This window comes from Drosophila nasuta, chromosome 3, assembly GCF_023558535.2.
Source record: "Drosophila nasuta strain 15112-1781.00 chromosome 3, ASM2355853v1, whole genome shotgun sequence".
NCBI classification, from domain to species: Eukaryota; Metazoa; Arthropoda; class Insecta; order Diptera; family Drosophilidae; genus Drosophila; species Drosophila nasuta.
The window spans coordinates 52,840,721-52,866,986 of NC_083457.1; the positions used below are offsets into that span (position 1 = coordinate 52,840,721).

General features: G+C 42.9%; 2 protein-coding genes across 23 annotated transcripts in view; both read left to right on the forward strand.

Moving 5' to 3' along the window:
* Nucleotides 1-24,040, forward strand: part of LOC132793351 (uncharacterized) — a 37,135-nt gene extending 13,095 nt beyond the window's left edge. Inside the window, exon 2 of the mRNA XM_060803233.1 lies at nucleotides 21,714-24,040. Coding sequence (XP_060659216.1) covers nucleotides 21,810-23,891 — 2,082 coding nt within the window. The 5' untranslated portion in view covers nucleotides 21,714-21,809 and the 3' untranslated portion in view covers nucleotides 23,892-24,040. The remainder of the gene's footprint in view (nucleotides 1-21,713) is intronic.
* LOC132793350 (ankyrin-3) overlaps nucleotides 1-26,266 on the forward strand; it is a 75,567-nt gene that overhangs the window by 42,579 nt on the left and 6,722 nt on the right. For 11 of the 22 annotated variants that reach the window (XM_060803208.1, XM_060803209.1, XM_060803210.1 and 8 more), the window contains 3 exons: nucleotides 24,396-24,464; nucleotides 24,917-25,402; nucleotides 25,651-25,923. In XM_060803208.1, the coding sequence (XP_060659191.1) occupies nucleotides 24,396-24,464; nucleotides 24,917-25,402; nucleotides 25,651-25,923 (828 nt within the window). The remainder of the gene's footprint in view (nucleotides 1-24,395; nucleotides 24,465-24,916; nucleotides 25,403-25,650; nucleotides 25,924-26,266) is intronic. The other 11 variants (XM_060803222.1, XM_060803212.1, XM_060803224.1 and 8 more) reach the window with 2 other exon arrangements.

Below are 26,266 nucleotides of genomic sequence, written 5' to 3' on the forward strand. Positions count from 1 at the left end.
CACGTTTCGAATGTAGTGAAGGAAACCGCTGATACGATTAAACCTATTGAAAAACCCAAGTCGCCAACTGATGAAAAGACAACTCCAAAAGCTGACGATTTAACTCCCGCTAAATTAGACGATAAACCAAAGTCTCCGTTAGATGCTACCAAGTCAGTTCTGAAGCAGTATTCTTCTGATGAAGATGAGAGCGATGATGAGTTTGACAAGCCTCAGCCCATTCCCCTTCCTTCAGATATTCCCCTGAAACCCACAATTACGACCAGTAGTGTAATTTCTTCTGTAAGTGAGTCACTAAAGTCAGTCGAGACGCACGTTTCGAATGTAGTGAAGGAAACCGCTGATACGATTAAACCTATTGAGAAACCCAAGTCGCCAACTGATGAAAAGACAACCCCAAAAGCTGACGATTTAACTCCTGCTAAATTGGACGATAAACCAAAGTCTCCAATCGATGCTACCAAGACAGTTCTGAAGCAGTATTCTTCTGATGAAGATGAGAGCGATGATGAGTTTGACAAGCCTCAGCCCATTCCCCTTCCTTCAGATATTCCCCTGAAACCCACAACTACGACCAGTAGTGTAATTTCTTCTGTAAATGAGTCTCTAAAGTCAGTCGAGACGCACGTTTCGAATGTAGTGAAGGAAGCCACTGATACGATTAAATCTATTGAAAAACCCAAGTCGCCAACTGATGAAAAGACAACCCCAAAATCTGACGATTTAACTCCTGCTAAATTAGACGATAAATCAAAGTCTCCGTTATATGCTACCAAGCCAGTTCTGAATCAGTATTCTTCTGATGACGATGAGAGCGATGATGAGTTTGACAAGCCTCAGCCCATTCCCCTTCCTTCAGATATTCCCCTGAAACCCACAACTACGACCAGTAGTGTAATTTCTTCTGTAAGTGAGTCACTAAAGTCAGTCGAGACGCACGTTTCGAATGTAGTGAAGGAAACCACTGATACGATTAAACCTATTGAAAAACCCAAGTCGCCAACTGATGAAAAGACAACCCCAAAAGCTGACCATTTAACTCCCGCTAAATTGGACGATAAACCAAAGTCTCCAATCGATGCTACCAAGACAGTTCTGAAGCAGTATTCTTCTGACGAAGATGAGAGCGATGATGAGTTTGACAAGCCTCAGCCCATTCCCTTCCTTCAGATATTCCCCTGAAACCCACAACTACGACCAGTAATGTAATTTTTTCTGTGAGTGAATCTCTAAAGTCAGTCGAGACGCACGTTTCGAATGTAGTGAAGGAAACCGCTGATACGATTAAACCTATTGAAAAACCCAAGTCGCCAACTGATGAAAAGACAACCCCAAAAGCTGACGATTTAACTCCTGCTAAATTAGACGATAAATCCAAGTCTCCGTTAGATGCTACCAAGACAGTTCTGAAGCAGTATTCTTCTGACGAAGATGAGAGCGATGATGAGTTTGACAAGCCTCAGCCCATCCCCCTTCCTTCAGGTATTCCCCTGAAACCCACAACTACGACCAGTAGTGTAATTTCTTCTGTAAGTGAGTCTCTAAAATCAGTCGAGACGCACGTTTCGAATGTAGTGAAGGAAACCGCTGATACGATTAAACCTATTGAAAAACCCAAGTCGCCAACTGATGAAAAGACAACCCCAAAAGCTGACGATTTAACTCCTGCTAAATTAGACGATAAACCCAAGTCTCCGTTAGATGCTACCAAGGCAGTTCTGAAGCAGTATTCTTCTGACGAAGATGAGAGCGATGATGAGTTTGACAAGCCTCAGCCCATTCCCCTTCCTTCAGATATTCCCCTGAAACCCACAATTACGACCAGTAGTGTAATTTCTTCTGTAAGTGAGTCTCTAAAGTCAGTCGAGACGCACGTTTCGAATGTAGTGAAGGAAACCGCTGATACGATTAAGCCTATTGAAAAACCCAAGTCGCCAACTGATGGAAAGACAACCCCAAAAGCTGACGATTTAACTCCCGCTAAATTGGACGATAAACCAAAGTCTCCAATCGATGCTACCAAGACAGTTCTGAAGCAGTATTCTTCTGACGAAGATGAGAGCGATGATGAGTTTGACAAGCCTCAGCCCATCCCCCTTCCTACAGGTATTCCCCTGAAACCCACAACTACGACCAGTAGTGTAATTTCTTCTGTAAGTGAGTCTCTAAAATCAGTCGAGACGCACGTTTCGAATGTAGTGAAGGAAACCGCTGATACGATTAAACCTATTGAAAAACCCAAGTCGCCATCTGATGAAAAGACAACCCCAAAAGCTGACGATTTAACTCCTTCTAAATTAGACGATAAACCCAAGTCTCCGTTAGATGCTACCAAGACAGTTCTGAAGCAGTATTCTTCTGACGAAGATGAGAGCGATGATGAGTTTGACAAGCCTCAGCCCATTCCCTTCCTTCAGATATTCCCCTGAAACCCACAATTACGACCAGTAGTGTAATTTCTTCTGTAAGTGAGTCTCTAAAGTCAGTCGAGACGCACGTTTCGAATGTAGTGAAGGAAACCGCTGATACGATTAAACCTATTGAAAAACCCAAGTCGCCAACTGATGAAAAGACAACCCCAAAATCTGACGATTTAACTCCTGCTAAATTAGACGATAAACCAAAGTCTCCGTCAGATGCTACCAAGCCAGTTCTGAAGCAGTATTCTTCTGATGAAGATGAGAGCGATGATGAGTTTGACAAGCCTCAGCCCATTCCCTTCCTTCAGATATTCCCCTGAAACCCACAATTACGACCAGTAGTGTAATTTCTTCTGTAAGTGAGTCTCTAAAGTCAGTCGAGACGCACGTTTCGAATGTAGTGAAGGAAACCGCTGATACGATTAAACCTATTGAAAACCCAAGTCGCCAACTGATGAAAAGACAACCCCAAAATCTGACGATTTAACTCCTGCTAAATTAGACGATAAACCAAAGTCTCCGTCAGATGCTACCAAGCCAGTTCTGAAGCAGTATTCTTCTGATGAAGATGAGAGCGATGATGAGTTTGACAAGCCTCAGCCCATTCCCTTCCTTCAGATATTCCCTGAAACCCACAATTACGACCAGTAGTGTATATTCTTCTGTAAGTGAGTCTCTAAAGTCAGTCGAGACGCACGTTTCGAATGTAGTGAAGGAAACCGCTGATACGATTAAACCTATTGAAAACCCAAGTCGCCAACTGATGAAAAGACAACCCCAAAAGCTGACGATTTAACTCCTGCTAAATTGGACGATAAACCAAAGTCTCCAATCGATGCTACCAAGACAGTTCTGAAGCAGTATTCTTCTGATGAAGATGAGAGCGATGATGAGTTTGACAAGCCTCAGCCCATTCCCTTCCTTCAGATATTCCCCTGAAACCCACAATTACGACCAGTAGTGTAATTTCTTCTGTAAATGAGTCTCTAAAGTCAGTCGAGACGCACGTTTCGAATGTAGTGAAGGAAACCACTGATACGATTAAACCTATTGAAAAACCCAAGTCGCCAACTGATGAAAAGACAACCCCAAAATCTGACGATTTAACTCCCGCTAAATTGGACGATAAACCAAAGTCTCCGTCAGATGCTACCAAGACAGTTCTGAAGCAGTATTCTTCTGATGAAGATGAGAGCGATGATGAGTTTGACAAGCCTCAGCCCATTCTCCTTCCTTCAGATATTCCCCTGAAACCCACAATTACGACCAGTAGTGTAATTTCTTCTGTAAGTGAGTCTCTAAAGTCAGTCGAGACGCACGTTTCGAATGTAGTGAAGGAAACCGCTGATACGATTAAACCTATTGAAAAACCCAAGTCGCCAACTGATGAAAAGACAACCCCAAAAGCTGACGATTTAACTCCCGCTAAATTGGACGATAAACCAAAGTCTCCAATCGATGCTACCAAGACAGTTCTGAAGCAGTATTCTTCTGACGAAGATGAGAGCGATGATGAGTTTGACAAGCCTCAGCCCATTCCCCTTCCTTCAGATATTCCCCTGAAACCCACAATTACGACCAGTAGTGTAATTTCTTCTGTAAGTGAGTCTCTAAAGTCAGTCGAGACGCACGTTTCGAATGTAGTGAAGGAAACCGCTGATACGATTAAACCTATTGAAAAACCCAAGTCGCCAACTGATGAAAAGACAACCCCAAAAGCTGACGATTTAACTCCTGCTAAATTAGACGATAAACCAAAGTCTCCGTTAGATGCTACCAAGACAGTTCTGAAGCAGTATTCTTCTGATGAAGATGAGAGCGATGATGAGTTTGACAAGCCTCAGCCCATTCCCCTTCCTTCAGATATTCCCCTGAAACCCACAATTACGACCAGTAGTGTAATTTCTTCTGTAAGTGAGTCTCTAAAGTCAGTCGAGACGCACGTTTCGAATGTAGTGAAGGAAACCGCTGATACGATTAAACCTATTGAAAACCCAAGTCGCCAACTGATGAAAAGACAACCCCAAAAGCTGACGATTTAACTCCTGCTAAATTGGACGATAAACCAAAGTCTCCAATCGATGCTACCAAGACAGTTCTGAAGCAGTATTCTTCTGATGAAGATGAGAGCGATGATGAGTTTGACAAGCCTCAGCCCATTCCCCTTCCTTCAGATATTCCCCTGAAACCCACAACTACGACCAGTAGTGTAATTTCTTCTGTAAGTGAGTCTCTAAAGTCAGTCGAGACGCACGTTTCGAATGTAGTGAAGGAAACCGCTGATACGATTAAACCTATTGAAAACCCAAGTCGCCAACTGATGAAAAGACAACCCCAAAATCTGACGATTTAACTCCTGCTAAATTAGACGATAAATCAAAGTCTCCGTTATATGCTACCAAGCCAGTTCTGAATCAGTATTCTTCTGATGACGATGAGAGCGATGATGAGTTTGACAAGCCTCAGCCCATTCCCTTCCTTCAGATATTCCCCTGAAACCCACAACTACGACCAGTAGTGTAATTTCTTCTGTAAGTGAGTCTCTAAAGTCAGTCGAGACGCACGTTTCGAATGTAGTGAAGGAAACCGCTGATACGATTAAACCTATTGAAAAACCCAAGTCGCCAACTGATGAAAAGACAACCCCAAAAGCTGACCATTTAACTCCCGCTAAATTGGACGATAAACCAAAGTCTCCAATCGATGCTACCAAGACAGTTCTGAAGCAGTATTCTTCTGACGAAGATGAGAGCGATGATGAGTTTGACAAGCCTCAGCCCATTCCCCTTCCTTCAGATATTCCCCTGAAACCCACAACTACGACCAGTAGTGTAATTTCTTCTGTAAGTGAGTCTCTAAAGTCAGTCGAGACGCACGTTTCGAATGTAGTGAAGGAAACCGCTGATACGATTAAACCTATTGAAAAACCCAAGTCGCCAACTGATGAAAAGACAACCCCAAAAGCTGACGATTTAACTCCTGCTAAATTAGACGATAAATCCAAGTCTCCGTTAGATGCTACCAAGACAGTTCTGAAGCAGTATTCTTCTGACGAAGATGAGAGCGATGATGAGTTTGACAAGCCTCAGCCCATTCCCCTTCCTTCAGATATTCCCCTGAAACCCACAATTACGACCAGTAGTGTAATTTCTTCTGTAAGTGAGTCTCTAAAGTCAGTCGAGACGCACGTTTCGAATGTAGTGAAGGAAACCGCTGATACGATTAAACCTATTGAAAAACCCAAGTCGCCAACTGATGAAAAGACAACCCCAAAAGCTGACGATTTAACTCCTGCTAAATTAGACGATAAACCAAAGTCTCCGTCGATGCTACCAAGACAGTTCTGAAGCAGTATTCTTCTGATGAAGATGAGAGCGATGATGAGTTTGACAAGCCTCAGCCCATTCCCCTTCCTTCAGATATTCCCCTGAAACCCACAATTACGACCAGTAGTGTAATTTCTTCTGTAAGTGAGTCTCTAAAGTCAGTCGAGACGCACGTTTCGAATGTAGTGAAGGAAACCGCTGATACGATTAAACCTATTGAAAAACCCAAGTCGCCAACTGATGAAAAGACAACCCCAAAATCTGACGATTTAACTCCTGCTAAATTAGACGATAAACCAAAGTCTCCGTCAGATGCTACCAAGCCAGTTCTGAAGCAGTATTCTTCTGATGAAGATGAGAGCGATGATGAGTTTGACAAGCCTCAGCCCATTCCCTTCCTTCAGATATTCCCCTGAAACCCACAATTACGACCAGTAGTGTAATTTCTTCTGTAAGTGAGTCTCTAAAGTCAGTCGAGACGCACGTTTCGAATGTAGTGAAGGAAACCGCTGATACGATTAAACCTATTGAAAAACCCAAGTCGCCAACTGATGAAAAGACAACCCCAAAAGCTGACGATTTAACTCCTGCTAAATTGGACGATAAACCAAAGTCTCCAATCGATGCTACCAAGACAGTTCTGAAGCAGTATTCTTCTGATGAAGATGAGAGCGATGATGAGTTTGACAAGCCTCAGCCCATTCCCCTTCCTTCAGATATTCCCCTGAAACCCACAACTACGACCAGTAGTGTAATTTCTTCTGTAAGTGAGTCTCTAAAGTCAGTCGAGACGCACGTTTCGAATGTAGTGAAGGAAACCGCTGATACGATTAAACCTATTGAAAAACCCAAGTCGCCAACTGATGAAAAGACAACCCCAAAATCTGACGATTTAACTCCTGCTAAATTAGACGATAAACCAAAGTCTCCGTCAGATGCTACCAAGCCAGTTCTGAAGCAGTATTCTTCTGATGAAGATGAGAGCGATGATGAGTTTGACAAGCCTCAGCCCATTCTCCTTCCTTCAGATATTCCCCTGAAACCCACAATTACGACCAGTAGTGTAATTTCTTCTGTAAGTGAGTCTCTAAAGTCAGTCGAGACGCACGTTTCGAATGTAGTGAAGGAAACCGCTGATACGATTAAACCTATTGAAAAACCCAAGTCGCCAACTGATGAAAAGACAACCCCAAAAGCTGACGATTTAACTCCTGCTAAATTGGACGATAAACCAAAGTCTCCAATCGATGCTACCAAGACAGTTCTGAAGCAGTATTCTTCTGACGAAGATGAGAGCGATGATGAGTTTGACAAGCCTCAGCCCATTCCCCTTCCTTCAGATATTCCCCTGAAACCCACAACTACGACCAGTAGTGTAATTTCTTCTGTAAGTGAGTCTCTAAAGTCAGTCGAGACGCACGTTTCGAATGTAGTGAAGGAAACCGCTGATACGATTAAACCTATTGAAAAACCCAAGTCGCCAACTGATGAAAAGACAACCCCAAAATCTGACGATTTAACTCCTGCTAAATTAGACGATAAACCAAAGTCTCCGTCAGATGCTACCAAGACAGTTCTGAAGCAGTATTCTTCTGATGAAGATGAGAGCGATGATGAGTTTGACAAGCCTCAGCCCATTCCCTTCCTTCAGATATTCCCTGAAACCCACAATTACGACCAGTAGTGTAATTTCTTCTGTAAGTGAGTCTCTAAAGTCAGTCGAGACGCACGTTTCGAATGTAGTGAAGGAAACCGCTGATACGATTAAACCTATTGAAAAACCCAAGTCGCCAACTGATGAAAAGACAACCCCAAAATCTGACGATTTAACTCCTGCTAAATTAGACGATAAACCAAAGTCTCCGTCAGATGCTACCAAGACAGTTCTGAAGCAGTATTCTTCTGATGAAGATGAGAGCGATGATGAGTTTGACAAGCCTCAGCCCATTCTCCTTCCTTCAGATATTCCCCTGAAACCCACAATTACGACCAGTAGTGTAATTTCTTCTGTAAGTGAGTCTCTAAAGTCAGTCGAGACGCACGTTTCGAATGTAGTGAAGGAAACCGCTGATACGATTAAACCTATTGAAAACCCAAGTCGCCAACTGATGAAAAGACAACCCCAAAAGCTGACGATTTAACTCCCGCTAAATTGGACGATAAACCAAAGTCTCCAATCGATGCTACCAAGACAGTTCTGAAGCAGTATTCTTCTGACGAAGATGAGAGCGATGATGAGTTTGACAAGCCTCAGCCCATTCCCTTCCTTCAGATATTCCCTGAAACCCACAACTACGACCAGTAGTGTAATTTCTTCTGTAAGTGAGTCTCTAAAGTCAGTCGAGACGCACGTTTCGAATGTAGTGAAGGAAACCGCTGATACGATTAAACCTATTGAAAACCCAAGTCGCCAACTGATGAAAAGACAACCCCAAAAGCTGACGATTTAACTCCTGCTAAATTAGACGATAAACCAAAGTCTCCAATCGATGCTACCAAGACAGTTCTGAAGCAGTATTCTTCTGATGAAGATGAGAGCGATGATGAGTTTGACAAGCCTCAGCCCATTCCCTTCCTTCAGATATTCCCCTGAAACCCACAACTACGACCAGTAGTGTAATTTCTTCTGTAAGTGAGTCTCTAAAGTCAGTCGAGACGCACGTTTCGAATGTAGTGAAGGAAACCACTGATACGATTAAACCTATTGAAAACCCAAGTCGCCAACTGATGAAAAGACAACCCCAAAAGCTGACGATTTAACTCCTGCTAAATTAGACGATAAACCAAAGTCTCCGTCAGATGCTACCAAGCCAGTTCTGAAGCAGTATTCTTCTGATGAAGATGAGAGCGATGATGAGTTTGACAAGCCTCAGCCCATTCTCCTTCCTTCAGATATTCCCCTGAAACGCACAATTACGACCAGTAGTGTAATTTCTTCTGTAAGTGAGTCTCTAAAGTCAGTCGAGACGCACGTTTCGAATGTAGTGAAGGAAACCGCTGATACGATTAAACCTATTGAAAAACCCAAGTCGCCAACTGATGAAAAGACAACCCCAAAAGCTGACGATTTAACTCCCGCTAAATTGGACGATAAACCAAAGTCTCCAATCGATGCTACCAAGACAGTTCTGAAGCAGTATTCTTCTGACGAAGATGCGAGCGATGATGAGTTTGACAAGCCTCAGCCCATCCACCTTCCTTCAGGTATTCCCCTGAAACCCACAACTACGACCAGTAGTGTAATTTCTTCTGTAAGTGAGTCTCTAAAATCAGTCGAGACGCACGTTTCGAATGTAGTGAAGGAAACCACTGATACGATTAAACCTATTGAAAAACCCAAGTCGCCATCTGATGAAAAGACAACCCCAAAAGCTGACGATTTAACTCCTTCTAAATTAGACGATAAACCCAAGTCTCCGTTAGATGCTACCAAGCCAGTTCTGAAGCAGTATTCTTCTGACGAAGATGAGAGCGATGATGAGTTTGACAAGCCTCAGCCCATTCCCCTTCCTTCAGATATTCCCCTGAAACCCACAATTACGACCAGTAGTGTAATTTCTTCTGTAAGTGAGTCTCTAAAGTCAGTCGAGACGCACGTTTCGAATGTAGTGAAGGAAACCGCTGATACGATTAAACCTATTGAAAAACCCAAGTCGCCAACTGATGAAAAGACAACCCCAAAATCTGACGATTTAACTCCTGCTAAATTAGACGATAAACCAAAGTCTCCGTCAGATGCTACCAAGCCAGTTCTGAAGCAGTATTCTTCTGATGAAGATGAGAGCGATGATGAGTTTGACAAGCCTCAGCCCATTCCCCTTCCTTCAGATATTCCCCTGAAACCCACAATTACGACCAGTAGTGTAATTTCTTCTGTAAGTGAGTCTCTAAAGTCAGTCGAGACGCACGTTTCGAATGTAGTGAAGGAAACCGCTGATACGATTAAACCTATTGAAAACCCAAGTCGCCAACTGATGAAAAGACAACCCCAAAAGCTGACGATTTAACTCCTGCTAAATTGGACGATAAACCAAAGTCTCCAATCGATGCTACCAAGACAGTTCTGAAGCAGTATTCTTCTGATGAAGATGAGAGCGATGATGAGTTTGACAAGCCTCAGCCCATTCCCCTTCCTTCAGATATTCCCCTGAAACCCACAACTACGACCAGTAGTGTAATTTCTTCTGTGAGTGAATCTCTAAAGTCAGTCGAGACGCACGTTTCGAATGTAGTGAAGGAAACCACTGATACGATTAAACCTATTGAAAAACCCAAGTCGCCAACTGATGAAAAGACAACCCCAAAATCTGACGATTTAACTCCTGCTAAATTAGACGATAAACCAAAGTCTCCAATCGATGCTACCAAGACAGTTCTGAAGCAGTATTCTTCTGATGAAGATGAGAGCGATGATGAGTTTGACAAGCCTCAGCCCATTCTCCTTCCTTCAGATATTCCCCTGAAACCCACAATTACGACCAGTAGTGTAATTTCTTCTGTAAGTGAGTCTCTAAAGTCAGTCGAGACGCACGTTTCGAATGTAGTGAAGGAAACCGCTGATACGATTAAACCTATTGAAAACCCAAGTCGCCAACTGATGAAAAGACAACCCCAAAAGCTGACGATTTAACTCCCGCTAAATTGGACGATAAACCAAAGTCTCCAATCGATGCTACCAAGACAGTTCTGAAGCAGTATTCTTCTGACGAAGATGAGAGCGATGATGAGTTTGACAAGCCTCAGCCCATTCCCTTCCTTCAGATATTCCCCTGAAACCCACAACTACGACCAGTAATGTAATTTCTTCTGTAAGTGAGTCTCTAAAGTCAGTCGAGACGCACGTTTCGAATGTAGTGAAGGAAACCGCTGATACGATTAAACCTATTGAAAACCCAAGTCGCCAACTGATGAAAAGACAACCCCAAAAGCTGACGATTTAACTCCTGCTAAATTAGACGATAAACCAAAGTCTCCAATCGATGCTACCAAGACAGTTCTGAAGCAGTATTCTTCTGATGAAGATGAGAGCGATGATGAGTTTGACAAGCCTCAGCCCATTCTCCTTCCTTCAGATTATCCCCTGAAACCCACAATTACGACCAGTAGTGTAATTTCTTCTGTAAGTGAGTCTCTAAAGTCAGTCGAGACGCACGTTTCGAATGTAGTGAAGGAAACCGCTGATACGATTAAACCTATTGAAAAACCCAAGTCGCCAACTGATGAAAAGACAACCCCAAAAGCTGACGATTTAACTCCTGCTAAATTAGACGATAAACCAAAGTCTCCAATCGATGCTACCAAGACAGTTCTGAAGCAGTATTCTTCTGATGAAGATGAGAGCGATGATGAGTTCGACAAGCCTCAGCCCATTCCCCTTTCTTTAGATATTCCCCTGAAACCCACAACTACGACCAGTAATGTAATTTCTTCTGTAAGTGAGTCTCTAAAGTCAGTCGAGACGCACGTTTCGAATGTAGTGAAGGAAACCGCTGATACGATTAAACCTATTGAAAAACCCAAGTCGCCAACTGATGAAAAGACAACCCCAAAAGCTGACGATTTAACTCCTGCTAAATTAGACGATAAACCAAAGTCTCCAATCGATGCTACCAAGACAGTTCTGAAGCAGTATTCTTCTGATGAAGATGAGAGCGATGATGAGTTTGACAAGCCTCAGCCCATTCTCCTTCCTTCAGATTATCCCCTGAAACCCACAATTACGACCAGTAGTGTAATTTCTTCTGTAAGTGAGTCTCTAAAGTCAGTCGAAACGCACGTTTCGAATGTAGTGAATGAAACCGCTGATACGATTAAACCTATTGAAAACCCAAGTCGCCAACTGATGAAAAGACAACCCCAAAAGCTGACGATTTAACTCCTGCTAAATTAGACGATAAACCAAAGTCTCCAATCGATGCTACCAAGACAGTTCTGAAGCAGTATTCTTCTGATGAAGATGAGAGCGATGATGAGTTTGACAAGCCTCAGCCCATTCCCCTTCCTTCAGATATTCCCCTGAAACCCACAACTATGACCAGTAGTGTAATTTCTTCTGTGAGTGAGTCTCTAAAGTCAGTCGAGACGCACGTTTCGAATGTAGTGAAGGAAACCACTGATACGATTAAACCTATTGAAAAACCCAAGTCGCCAACTGATGAAAAGACAACCCCAAAATCTGACAATTTAACTCCTGCTAAATTAGACGATAAACCAAAGTCTCCGTCAGATGCTACCAAGCCAGTTCTGAAGCAGTATTCTTCTGATGAAGATGAGAGCGATGATGAGTTTGACAAGCCTCAGCCCATTCTCCTTCCTTCAGATTATCCACTGAAACCCACAACTACGACCAGTAATGTAATTTCTTCTGTAAGTGAGTCTCTAAAGTCAGTCGAGACGCACGTTTCGAATGTAGTGAAGGAAACCGCTGATACGATTAAACCTATTGAAAAACCCAAGTCGCCAACTGATGAAAAGACAACCCCAAAAGCTGACGATTTAACTCCTGCTAAATTAGACGATAAACCAAAGTCTCCAATCGATGCTACCAAGACAGTTCTGAAGCAGTATTCTTCTGATGAAGATGAGAGCGATGATGAGTTCGACAAGCCTCAGCCCATTCTCCTTCCTTCAGATTATCCCCTGAAACCCACAATTACGACCAGTAGTGTAATTTCTTCTGTAAGTGAGTCTCTAAAGTCAGTCGAGACGCACGTTTCGAATGTAGTGAAGGAAACCGCTGATACGATTAAACCTATTGAAAACCCAAGTCGCCAACTGATGAAAAGACAACCCCAAAAGCTGACGATTTAACTCCTGCTAAATTAGACGATAAACCAAAGTCTCCAATCGATGCTACCAAGACAGTTCTGAAGCAGTATTCTTCTGATGAAGATGAGAGCGATGATGAGTTTGACAAGCCTCAGCCCATTCCCCTTCCTTCAGATATTCCCCTGAAACCCACAACTATGACCAGTAGTGTAATTTCTTCTGTGAGTGAGTCTCTAAAGTCAGTCGAGACGCACGTTTCGAATGTAGTGAAGGAAACCACTGATACGATTAAACCTATTGAAAAACCCAAGTCGCCAACTGATGAAAAGACAACCCCAAAATCTGACAATTTAACTCCTGCTAAATTAGACGATAAACCAAAGTCTCCGTCAGATGCTACCAAGCCAGTTCTGAAGCAGTATTCTTCTGATGAAGATGAGAGCGATGATGAGTTTGACAAGCCTCAGCCCATTCTCCTTCCTTCAGATTATCCACTGAAACCCACAACTACGAACAGTAATGTAATTTCTTCTGTAAGTGAGTCTCTAAAGTCAGTCGAGACGCACGTTTCGAATGTAGTGAAGGAAACCGCTGATACGATTAAACCTATTGAAAAACCCAAGTCGCCAACTGATGAAAAGACAACCCCAAAAGCTGACGATTTAACTCCTGCTAAATTAGACGATAAACCAAAGTCTCCAATCGATGCTACCAAGACAGTTCTGAAGCAGTATTCTTCTGATGAAGATGAGAGCGATGATGAGTTTGACAAGCCTCAGCCCATTCTCCTTCCTTCAGATTATCCCCTGAAACCCACAATTACGACCAGTAGTGTAATTTCTTCTGTAAGTGAGTCTCTAAAGTCAGTCGAGACGCACGTTTCGAATGTAGTGAAGGAAACCGCTGATACGATTAAACCTATTGAAAAACCCAAGTCGCCAACTGATGAAAAGACAACCCCAAAAGCTGACGATTTAACTCCTGCTAAATTAGACGATAAACCAAAGTCTCCAATCGATGCTACCAAGACAGTTCTGAAGCAGTATTCTTCTGATGAAGATGAGAGCGATGATGAGTTTGACAAGCCTCAGCCCATTCCCCTTCCTTCAGATATTCCCCTGAAACCCACAACTATGACCAGTAGTGTAATTTCTTCTGTGAGTGAGTCTCTAAAGTCAGTCGAGACGCACGTTTCGAATGTAGTGAAGGAAACCACTGATACGATTAAACCTATTGAAAAACCCAAGTCGCCAACTGATGAAAAGACAACCCCAAAATCTGACAATTTAACTCCTGCTAAATTAGACGATAAACCAAAGTCTCCGTCAGATGCTACCAAGCCAGTTCTGAAGCAGTATTCTTCTGATGAAGATGAGAGCGATGATGAGTTTGACAAGCCTCAGCCCATTCTCCTTCCTTCAGATTATCCACTGAAACCCACAATTACGACCAGTAGTGTAATTTCTTCTTTAAGTGAGTCTCTAAAGTCAGTCGAGACGCACGTTTCGAATGTAGTGAAGGAAACCGCTGATACGATTAAACCTATTGAAAAACCCAAGTCGCCAACTGATGAAAAGACAACCCCAAAAGCTGACGATTTAACTCCCGCTAAATTGGACGATAAACCAAAGTCTCCAATCGATGCTACCAAGACAGTTCTGAAGCAGTATTCTTCTGACGAAGATGAGAGCGATGATGAGTTCGACAAGCCTCAGCCCATTCCCCTTCATTCAGATATTCCCCTAAAACCCACAACTACGACCAGTAGTGTAATTTCTTCTGTAAGTGAATCTCTAAAGTCAGTCGAGACGCACGTTTCGAATGTAGTGAAGGAAACCGCTGATACGATTAAACCTATTGAAAAACCCAAGTCGCCAACTGATGAAAAGACAACCCCAAAAGCTGACGATTTAACTCCCGCTAAATTGGACGATAAACCAAAGTCTCCAATCGATGCTACCAAGACAGTTCTGAAGCAGTATTCTTCTGACGAAGATGAGAGCGATGATGAGTTCGACAAGCCTCAGCCCATTCCCCTTCATTCAGATATTCCCCTAAAACCCACAACTACGACCAGTAGTGTAATTTCTTCTGTAAGTGAATCTCTAAAGTCAGTCGAGACGCACGTTTCGAATGTAGTGAAGGAAACCGCTGATACGATTAAACCTATTGAAAAACCCAAGTCGCCAACTGATGAAAAGACAACCCCTAAAGCTGACGATTTAGCTCCTGCTAAATTAGACGATAAACCAAAGTCTCCAATCGATGCTACCAAGACAGTTCTGAAGCAGTATTCTTCTGACGAAGATGAGAGCGATGATGAGTTTGACAAGCCTCAGCCCATCCCCCTTCCTTCAGATATTCCCCTGAAACCCATTACTACGACCAGTAGTGTAATTTCTTCTGTAAGTGAGTCTCTAAAGTCAGTCGAGACGCACGTTTCGAATGTAGTCAAGGAAACCGCTGATACGATTAAACCTATTGAAAAACCCAAGTCGCCAACTGATGAAAAGACAACCCCAAAAGCTGACGATTTAACTCCTGCTAAATTGGACGATAAACCAAAGTCTCCAATCGATGCTACCAAGACAGTTCTGAAGCTGTATTCTTCTGATGAAGATGAGAGCGATGATGAGTTTGACAAGCCTCAGCCCATCCCCCTTCCTTCAGATATTCCCCTGAAAACCACAACTACCACCAGTAGTGTAATTTCTTCTGTAAGTGAGTCTCTAAAGTCAGTCGAGACGCACGTTTCGAATGTAGTGAAGGAAACTGCTGATACGATTAAACCTATTGAAAAACCCAAGTCGCCAACTGATGAAAAGACAACCCCAAAATCTGACGATTTAACTCCTGCTAAATTAGACGATAAACCAAAGTCTCCGTCAGATGCTACCAAGCCAGTTCTGAAGCAGTATTCTTCTGATGAAGATGAGAGCGATGATGAGTTTGACAAGCCTCAGCCCATTGTCCTTCCTTCAGATTATCCCCTGAAACCCACAATTACGACCAGTAGTGTAATTTCTTCTGTAAGTGAGTCTCTAAAGTCAGTCGAGACGCACGTTTCGAATGTAGTGAAGGAAACCGCTGATACGATTAAACCTATTGAAAAACCCAAGTCGCCAACTGATGAAAAGACAACCCCAAAAGCTGACGATTTAACTCCCGCTAAATTGGACGATAAACCAAAGTCTCCAATCGATGCTACCAAGACAGTTCTGAAGCAGTATTCTTCTGACGAAGATGAGAGCGTTGATAAGTTTGACAAGCCTCAGCCCATTCCCCTTCCTTCAGATATTCCCCTAAAACCCACAACTACGACCAGTAGTGTAATTTCTTCTGTAAGTGAATCTCTAAAGTCAGTCGAGACGCACGTTTCGAATGTAGTGAAGGAAACCGCTGATACGATTAAACCTATTGAAAAACCCAAGTCGCCAACTGATGAAAAGACAACCCCAAAAGCTGACGATTTAACTCCTGCTAAATTAGACGATAAACCAAAGTCTCCAATCGATGCTACCAAGACAGTTCTGAAGCAGTATTCTTCTGACGAAGATGAGAGCGATGATGAGTTTGACAAGCCTCAGCCCATCCCCCTTCCTTCAGATATTCCCCTGAAACCCATTACTACGACCAGTAGTGTAATTTCTTCTGTAAGTGAGTCTCTAAAGTCAGTCGAAACGCACGTTTCGAATGTAGTCAAGGAAACCGCTGATACGATTAAACCTATTGAAAAACCCAAGTCGCCAACTGATGAAAAGACAACCCTAAAAGCTGACGATTTAACTCCTGCTAAATTGGACGATAAACCAAAGTCTCCAATCGATGCTACCAAGACAGTTCTGAAGCAGTATTCTTCTGACGAAGATGAGAGCGATGATGACTTCGACAAGCCTCAGCCCATTCCCCTTCCTTCAGATATTCCCCTAAAACCCACAACTACGACCAGTAGTGTAATTTCTTCTGTAACTGAGTCTCTAAAGTCAGTCGAGACGCACGTTTCGAATGTAGTGAAGGAAACCTCTGATACGATTAAACCTATTGAAAAACCCAAGTCGCCAACTGATGAAAAGACAACCCCAAAAGCTGACGATTTAACTCCTGCTAAATTAGACGATAAACCAAAGTCTCCAATCGATGCTACCAAGACAGTTCTGAAGCAGTATTCTTCTGACGAAGATGAGAGCGATGATGAGTTTGACAAGCCTCAGCCCATCCCCCTTCCTTCAGATATTCCCCTGAAACCCACAATTACGACCAGTAGTGTAATTTCTTCTGTAAGTGAGTCTCTAAAGTCAGTCGAGACGCACGTTTCGAATGTAGTCAAGGAAACCGCTGATACGATTAACCCTATGGAAAAACCCAAGTCACCAACTGATGAAAAGACAACCCCAAAAGCTGACGATTTAACTCCTGCGAAATTGGACGATAAACCAAAGTCTCCAATCGATGCTACCAAGACAGTTCTGAAGCAGTATTCTTCTGATGAAGATGAGAGCGATGATGAGTTTGACAAGCCTCAGCCCATCCCCCTTCCTTCAGATATTCCCCTGAAACCCACAACTACGACCAGTAGTGTAATTTCTTCTGTAAGTGAGTCTCTAAAGTCAGTCGAGACGTACGTTTCGAATGTAGTGAAGGAAACCGCTGATACGATTAAACCTATTGAAAAACCCAAGTCGCCAACTGATGAAAAGACAACCCCAAAAGCTGACGATTTAACTCCTGCTAAATTGGACGATAAACCAAAGTCTCCAATCGATGCTACCAAGACAGTTTTGAAGCAGTATTCTTCTGACGAAGATGAGAGCGATGATGAGTTCGACAAGCCTCAGCCCATCCCCCTTCCTTCAGATATTCCCCTGAAACCCATTACTACGACCAGTAGTGTAATTTCTTCTGTAAGTGAGTCACTAAAGTCAGTCGAGACGCACGTTTCGAATGTAGTCAAGGAAACCGCTGATACGATTAAACCTATTGAAAAACCCAAGTCGGCAACTGATGAAAAGACAACCCCAAAATCTGACTATTTAACTCCTGCTAAATTGGACGATAAACCAAAGTCTCCAATCGATGCTACCAAGACAATTCTGAAGAAGTATTCTTCTGACGAAGATGAGAGCGATGATGAGTTTGACAAGCCTCAGCCCATTCCCCTTCCTTCAGATATTCCCCTGAAACCCACAACTACGACCAGTAGTGTAATTTCTTCTGTAAGTGAGTCTCTAAAAAAACCTATTGAAAAACCCAAGTCGCCAACTGATGAAAAGACAACCCCAAAAGCTGACGATTTAACTCCTGCTAAATTAGACGATAAACCAAAGTCTCCAATCGATGCTACCAAGACAGTTCTGAAGCAGTATTCTTCTGACGAAGATGAGAGCGTTGATGAGTTTGACAAGCCTCAGCCCATCCCCCTTCCTTCAGATATTCCCCTGAAACCTACAACTACGACCAGTAGTGTAATTTCTTCTGTAAGTGAGTCTCTAAAGTCAGTCGAGACGCACGTTTCGAATGTAGTGAAGGAAACCGCTGATACGATTAAACCTATTGAAAAACCCAAGTCGCCAACTGATGAAAAGACAACCCCAAAAGCTGACGATTTAACTCCTGCTAAATTAGACGATAAAGCCAAGTCTCCGTTAGATGCTACCAAGCCAGTTCTGAAGCAGTATTCTTCTGATGAAGATGAGAGCGATGATGAGTTTGACAAGCCTCAGCCCATTCCCCTTCCTTCAGATATTCCCCTGAAACCTACAACTACGACCAGTAGTGTAATTTCTTCTGTAAGTGAGTCTCTAAAGTCAGTCGATACGCACGTTTCGAATGTAGTGAAGGAAACCGCTGATACGATGAAACCTATTGAAAAACCCATGTCGCCAACTGATGAAAAGACAACCCCAAAAGCTGACGATTTAACTCCTGCTAAATTGGACGATAAACCAAAGTCTCCGTTAGATGCTACCAAGCCAGTTCTGAAGCAGTATTCTTCTGACGCAGATGAGAGCGATGATGAGTTTGACAAACCTCAGCCCATCCCCCTTCCATCAGATATTCCCCTGAAACCCACAACTACGACCAGTAGTGTAATTTCTTCTGTAAGTGAGTCACTAAAGTCAGTCGAGACGCACGTTTCGAATGTAGTCAAGGAAACCGCTGATACGATTAAACCCATTGAAAAACCCAAGTCGCCAACTGATGAAAAGCAGACAATCTCAAAAGCTGACGATTTAACCCGTGCTAAATTAGATGATAAACCAAAGTCTCCAATCGATGCTACCAAGACAGTTCTGAAGCAGTGTTCTTCTGACGAAGATGTTACGAATGTCCTCAAGGAACCCGCTGGTTTTGATTATATTTCGAAGCTGACTGTGGACAACGTTTGTTCAGGTGAAGATATTATTAGTAGCGGGGATGGAGAAGTAAGATTATATGATGAATATGATGATACTAGATCCATTCAACAGATTGTTGAAGACACTTTAAGAGCAGGTGATGCCGAGGCTTTACAAATTGTCAATGAAACACTTAAAAGTAGACAATTCGATAAGGAAGTAGATGGTGAAAGTCATGTTTTCTGTGAGTTTGATGAAAATGTACGTACAGTAGCTGAAATCGTAGAGGAAACGTTAAAAGGTGCTAATATCGATGTACAGCATCCAAAAGAAAAAACATTTTCAACCGAAAAGCCTGAAAGTATTGACTCCAAGGATGTTCGGCCTATAGCATACTTTGTCAAATTAGATAATGAAATGAAAGATGTGAAACCTGCACAAAAGAACACAACCAAATCAGTAGTCAGCAAACCTAGCACAGTGATCAGTGTAGATGCAAAGATTTCAAGTTCAGTTGGTAAGAAACAACAACTTAAAAAGCAATTAAAAAGTAAAGAAAAAATAAAAACAATACAAAAGAAAGCACCGATCCCTCAATCAAAGCCAATAAAGGTAGCTAGCAAACAGGCAATTCCCAGCAAACCTCTTCTAGCAACGGAAACTCATAAGTTAACCACAAAAACTGCTTCGCGGAGATCTGTGACAAGTTCAGCTTCAACAACAACGAGCTCAGCTTCGGCAACAAGTCGTGTGATCAGTGAAATTCACTTTGAGAGATCTGCAAGTCCAGCATCTAGTTCAATATTTTACGAGAGCCATCCTCAAGGTGACAATAGTCGTTCTACCACACCGAGGCCCAGGGTAAAGACAGACGTAACAATCATACCATATAACACATCAGTACGCTCATTTAGTCCATCTGCAAAGCCGCAAGCCTCAAAAGCTGCAAAGACGACAAAGACAACAACTAGACAGGACCCAGATAAGCATACAAAAACCATTAGTGTCAAGCAAAAGAAGTCGACAACAACTGTCGAATCGAATCGAACAAAAACTCCGACTCCAACTACCACTGCCACTCACAGATATATGCAACCGACTTTAGCTCATAGCATGCGCTATGGTCTGAATTCCGATAGTGAAAGTCGCAGCGCAACACCAGCTCCGCCCAAATCTCCTGCACCTCCCAAATCACCAGCTCCGCCGCATTCAAGTGCGAGTCGTAAAAGTACACAAGTTATACACTCTACTACAAAGCAAACAATAAGTGCCTTGACAAAAAACCCATCAACCGATCAAAAACAAAAGAAACTTGGCAGTGAAAAATCTTTAGGCCTTCAGAGCAAACGAGGTTCCAATAGTTATGAAAGTAAGGGGTCATTAAAGAGGAGCACCGACCGCCTTTACAAACGACAGACATCCAAGGAGAATAAAGAAGCAAACGTGATAGGCTCCAAGAGCCAATTAATTAAAAGCATGAAGACACAATCAGCTAATGCCACTAAAACCATTGCCTACAGAACTTCCATAGACACTGACAACAACAAGTTAAAAACTGCATCTATGCAACGCAATAAAGTTCCAATTAGCTTGTCTTCCGCAATGAAAACTTCGACTTCAACCGCAACGACAGCGACAACTACAACTTCAACTAAGCTAAGCACTAGCAACAACAATAAAAGTGATGAAACCGTTTCAAAATCTCAGGTAGACAATAAGAGAATCGTTAGACGAACCGTAAGTAGATCTAGTGAGGGAAGCAGCCGTACCGCCACAACGAGCCAAACCAAACCGATTCGCCGAGCGATAGAACCGAAACTTCAAAAACAGATGAAGGACTCGATGAATGAATCTAGCACTACGGCCAGTGGAAGTACAAGTGCCAGTGGATCATCGAACAGTACACGGCGCAGTGTACGTTCTGTGATTGTTAATCGCAAGACGGATAAGGAGAAGACCAATATGAAAATATCGGAAAAGAAGCCCATCGGCCCGACGACCAAGGCCAAGACCACAACTGGCAGTTCGATGCCGCCATCAACGTCCACGGTACGTGTACACAGGGAGCCAACGGCTACAACCGGCGCGGTTAGCACCGTGCTCGTTGATGACGACTCCGAGGTGATAACCATACGTTCCATTAAATCAAGTGATAGTACAAAAAGCTCTACCTCATCATCCTCCGGTAGCGGCAGCAACAGTCGCAAGGTGCTAACCAGCGAGGTATTCACTAAAACCTTTGGCCCCGACAAGCCCCTCGAGGTGATCTACCGCCAGCCCGATTTTGATGTCGAACACCACACGATGGCTGGAGGAGCTGGGCTGGCAGGAGGCATGCGACCGCAATCCCGGAATGAGCAACAACGATACATAAATGAGTTCGATGTCAGCTTTATCGATACCACCGATTCCAGTCTCTCTGACTCTGTTGCACTGCCCATGTTTAGTAGTGGGGATCCCGAACGTCTACTCGCCGCTAGTCCCGGCTCCCCCAAACCAACCCGTAGCCCCTTAGCCCTCATAGAGGAGACCCTCCGCCGTCACCATCAGCACCATCAACTCCATCAGCCATCATCGGGCAGTGCAACAGCTGACTCAGCTATGCAGTCGATGCATGTCGAGGCGGTGGTCACTGAGAGTCACCAAGTTAGACAGCAGGTGGAGACCAGCAACGTTAGCAGCACATCCCAAGGTAATTGAGATCACCTTTCTTAGACTTAGAGCACCACAATTCACACACACATAACTTTAACTAGCTTAGAGCGATACCCATCATGCTTAGGGAACTATGCAACTTTTCGAATTGATCTAAATTTGCAAACTGCTTTTATTCAATTTAATTTTAACTTGTTTTTCACAACTAGCTGACGCAAATAACTAAAATCAATACCTTAAGCTACAATAATCCATAAAGAATAATAATAAAAACAAATAAGCAATAACTACAAGAAACAACGAAAATGTCCAAAAAACTCCCAATAATATCCGTAACTGCTGAGAAGCATTCCGAATCCGAATCCGAATCATCCTCATCCTCCCACGACACCGACAGTAATGACATGGACTATGGCCGCAATGGCGCTGGCGCCGTAACTGATGTTGAGGACTTTGACAGTCAAATAGAAGTGCTCAAGCCCAGTTCGCGTTGTGGCTCCGGTAATCTGGCACCGAAAAAGACACATGAGAACGATGTCACCGACGTAGAGGACTATGATACAGAGTCCGGCGATGATGATGAATCGAAGAGCACAGCTTATCCCGAACTGAAGTTGTCGCTACGTGAATTTCTACAACAAGGACTAGAAAATCAAGAGGTGGTGGATAATGATGCTAAGGAGAGCTGTGAGATCAAAGCTGGTAACTTTCTGCAAGCACAAAATCTGAATGGACTGGCCGATTACCTAACCGATTGTGAGGACTACGACACCGACTCCGAGGTGGGCTACGGCTGCGAAAAGTCAGTATGCGTTGATCTCGACCACGCTGTCGGTGATCAGGGTCGTGTGAGCATTGCCGATGGTGAGAAGCACGAGGACGACTCCGATCACTACGAGGATGTCTCTGTGATCAGTGACATTAGCGATTTGGCCTCGGCCATGTCCGATTGCATCGGAATCGGTAAAAGTGGTCGTGGCTTGTCTGAAGATGAAGTACTACAAGTGTCCGGCAGTAACAGCGAAGAGGTTTGCCAAATTGCCTGCTCCAGCACCGAATCGGAGTCTGGCGCCGCCGCAGCTGGCAGAAGCGCTAGTGTAAGCGAGGCCAGCTTGCCGCCAATAGATGTTGCCTTTGTCAGCGCCAGCGGCGAACCTAGAAGGAATTCCAAATCTATGTTGATCCACGCTGAACGAAGACATTTCCTACAAGTCGCACCCAAGCACGAAGAGGTCCTCACTGATGTCGAAGGTATTGATGACTCGGCCGCCGAAGATAGTTTCGATAACGAAGAGGAGGATGAGCAGCCCATACCACGGGCCATAATTCTAGCTCCTGGCGATGATGGCACCTGCCTAACCGACGTCGAGGACATGTATTGTGAGGATATTTCACTTGCCAGCGCCATACCCGAAGCTATTGCCGTAGCCCCTGAAGCTTTACCTCTGCCACATCGTGAGTTTGTCGAACTTAAGGAGGATAAATATGGGGATACCATAACGAATGTGATGCCAATGAATAAGAACTATGAATTTGGCATCTACAATCACTTGAAGGACGTGACACAAACTGATTCGGAAGACTACTCCTGTGCCGAAGACTGGAGTGCCAATCTCTCGCTCGCCGAGGAGCTGGCTGTCGGGGCAACAGGTCTGATAGAGAACGAAGTGATTGTGTCCAACGAACTACTGAAGCAGCAGCAAAGTAAGCGCCTCGAAGTCCTCTCCAATGCGGAATCTGTTACCGATGTAGAAGAAATCTTTGTGGCTGGCACTAATCGTCGCAAGAAGTTAAAGACACGCAGTCTCAGCAAGGGCAAGAACAAACTGCTGGAAGCTGTCAAGGGCAAGGAGGACGGTATCACCGATGTGGAAGACATGGAGTTAAGTGAATGTGATCTGCCTGCTGGTGTTGGCGTTAAGCGAGTCGAGCAGTTGAAATTGCAAGCCAAAGGACAGGACAAATTGACCGACGCCGAAGACATATCCACTGATGATGTTTCGGATGCATCGGATGCCTCGTTACCACCACCAACAGCGGAAGCTGCCAAACAGAAGTGCAACAGCTCCAACTCCAAGTTGATGCCACATCACTTACGTCTTCTCAAGGACGAGGCGATCAGTCAACAGAACACAGACATTGAAGACGTGCAATTGCCATCCGATGCCGAGGATGTGCTGGAGCCACCGCCAATCGAAGTGGCTAACAGCAATAGCAAAGAGCTCAATGATATGCTCAATGAGAGTTACACTGTCGTACATGAGCGAAGTGGTCGCAGCTTCAATGCCGAGGCCGAAAAGCTGCACTTAAAGGGTGTGATACGAGATGCTCATACCGATGTTGAATACCTTGAGTCCGATGAGTCAGCCGCTAGAGGAGGCAACTAGTGTCCGTCATCATTCCACAGTCAATCAGCAGATTTCTTTAATAATAGTTCCATAAATCATAAATACATACTATATGTGTGAAATATATATTTTTAAAAACTAAAAACCAAAAAAAAAACAAAACTGATACACACACTCAAGCATATATTGTAAGTAAACCCAACAATTTAACAAACAATTCAATTTTCGTTACAAGCAACAAAAAGCCTGATTCTAATCAAATTGCTAATATCTAATATGTCCCCTACTAACAAAACTTTCCTCTAAGCGTCGTTCAACTAACATAATCTAAATCTAAAACACACTAAACATATTATTAATGTAGAGCTAACAAAAAGAAGTTCTTTGGAATCTACTTATGTTTCGTCCTTATTTTGAGTCCGTTTGTTATATCTTTTTCATTTGTAGCGTATTATTAAAGTACAGTAATTGCTTTTAGGTTAATTCTATGTTCTCCTCAAACATTCTGATTTCCTTACTAATTCACCATTTATTCATTTACAGAAGGCCTTACAAAAACTTCAATTGAACCAGTCTCCATTCAGCATACAGTTCAAATTTCTCAACAAATTGGTAAGTTGATGCTCTGTATATCTGATGGCTTTTTCATAATTTTGCGCTAATTTTCGATCATGCGCTTCATAAGTGTAAATATTAGTAGTACTCGTATATTTATTTCGATTATTATTTAACAAATGCAATTAAAGCTCATTGAGAACAAGAAGTTAAGAAAATAACTTTTGCGATTATCAAATTGACAAAATGCATAGAATCGCACTCAATATTAAAATACAAGCCAAACAAAAATATATTTGTTAATAGACATCGCCACACATCACCAAAGATCACCACTCACCGCATTTCAAATCATCAATCACACTCAAAACCAAAAAATGATGCACATTTCAATAATATTTCGATATCTCGCTTCTCATGCCGATTTCATGATTTCTAAAAGCTTGCAAGATCTAAGTATACTAAGTTTCTATTCAACATGTTGAACAAAATGTGCAATTGTTTTACAGGTGATGATGTTAAAGTTGGTGATGATCACGATGATGGTGATGGTGATGATGATCGTGATGATGCATTCGATGATCGTGTGGCGCGCATACGCGAGGAAGCCAAAATTCTTGTCGATCATGTGCTCGAAGAGAGCGTTGATTTCATTGAGAGCCATGGCGAGCAGACCAATGGTCTGCACGATTCCATAAAGCACGAATATAATTCTGAGAGTGATAACTATGCCATCACATGCGATGATATTGGCGGCGTTGATGTCATCAAATCGCCAACCATTGAGTCCATGTCCGGCAAATCATTCGATGACAATATGAGTTTTACCGATGAGCACATACATTTACCCTTGCATGCCCAAAACATAACAGCTACAACAACAACAACAGTTACTACACAGATCCAACAACAACAACAACTAAGTCAACAGCATCCGCAGCAGCAGCCACAATCCCTGATCAATGTTGCAGCCCCATCAACAGTGACAGCAAAAGGTAAAATATTATGCCAACTGCAGAGTGTTAGTCCTACGATACCTAGCCTACTAACTAGTCTAGTTAGGAAATAGGAACCTCTTATATACTACATATACATATATGTATGTATGTAGATGCATTGTGTTGCTTAGTCCGCTAGATAATAGTATCTATTACCTTTCTCCTATAATCTCTTTGTTTGCCTACCACAATATCATGTACTCGTATGCCTCGTATACTACTCGTATATACAATATATCATGTAGTGCATAGTGAAGCTGCCGCTGATAAATCGGAGGTGCGTACTAGACGCATCGATCACAAAATTGATAAACTATCGGCAGAGCCACTAGATGACGTGAGTGCCCGCTTCGATGAGGCATTCGAGACGGCAGTGCAGGAGGATGAGATAAGCGGTCTTCAGGGCGAATTCTCGAAGCTCAGTTGGGACGACAGTGTATCGCCCACGACAAATACTATGGCCGATATGGCTCAGAATCAATTAACGCCCGATAATGATATACAAGAGTTGACGACAGGTATCATTAGTAGACCATTAACTATGCTATACTACTCGTATACTTAATATCGTATCCATATACTATTTGCTTTGTATAGTACTCTTTACTTCTATTGGTGTAGATCGTGAAACAAAACAAAAACTACATAATTGTTGATAATACTTAAATATTTATAAAGTACATTGTACAGCATTTCGATTTTACGTTACACGTTTACCCAAATGCTAGCAATTTAATGAACATAAATGGCGGCCATGTGATAAACAATAAAAGCAAAAACGCAAATACTTTTTGTTCAAGTTGAGCTCTAATTGCATTCAGTTATTTTTGATTTTATTCATTTGGTTTTGATTGAAGTTTG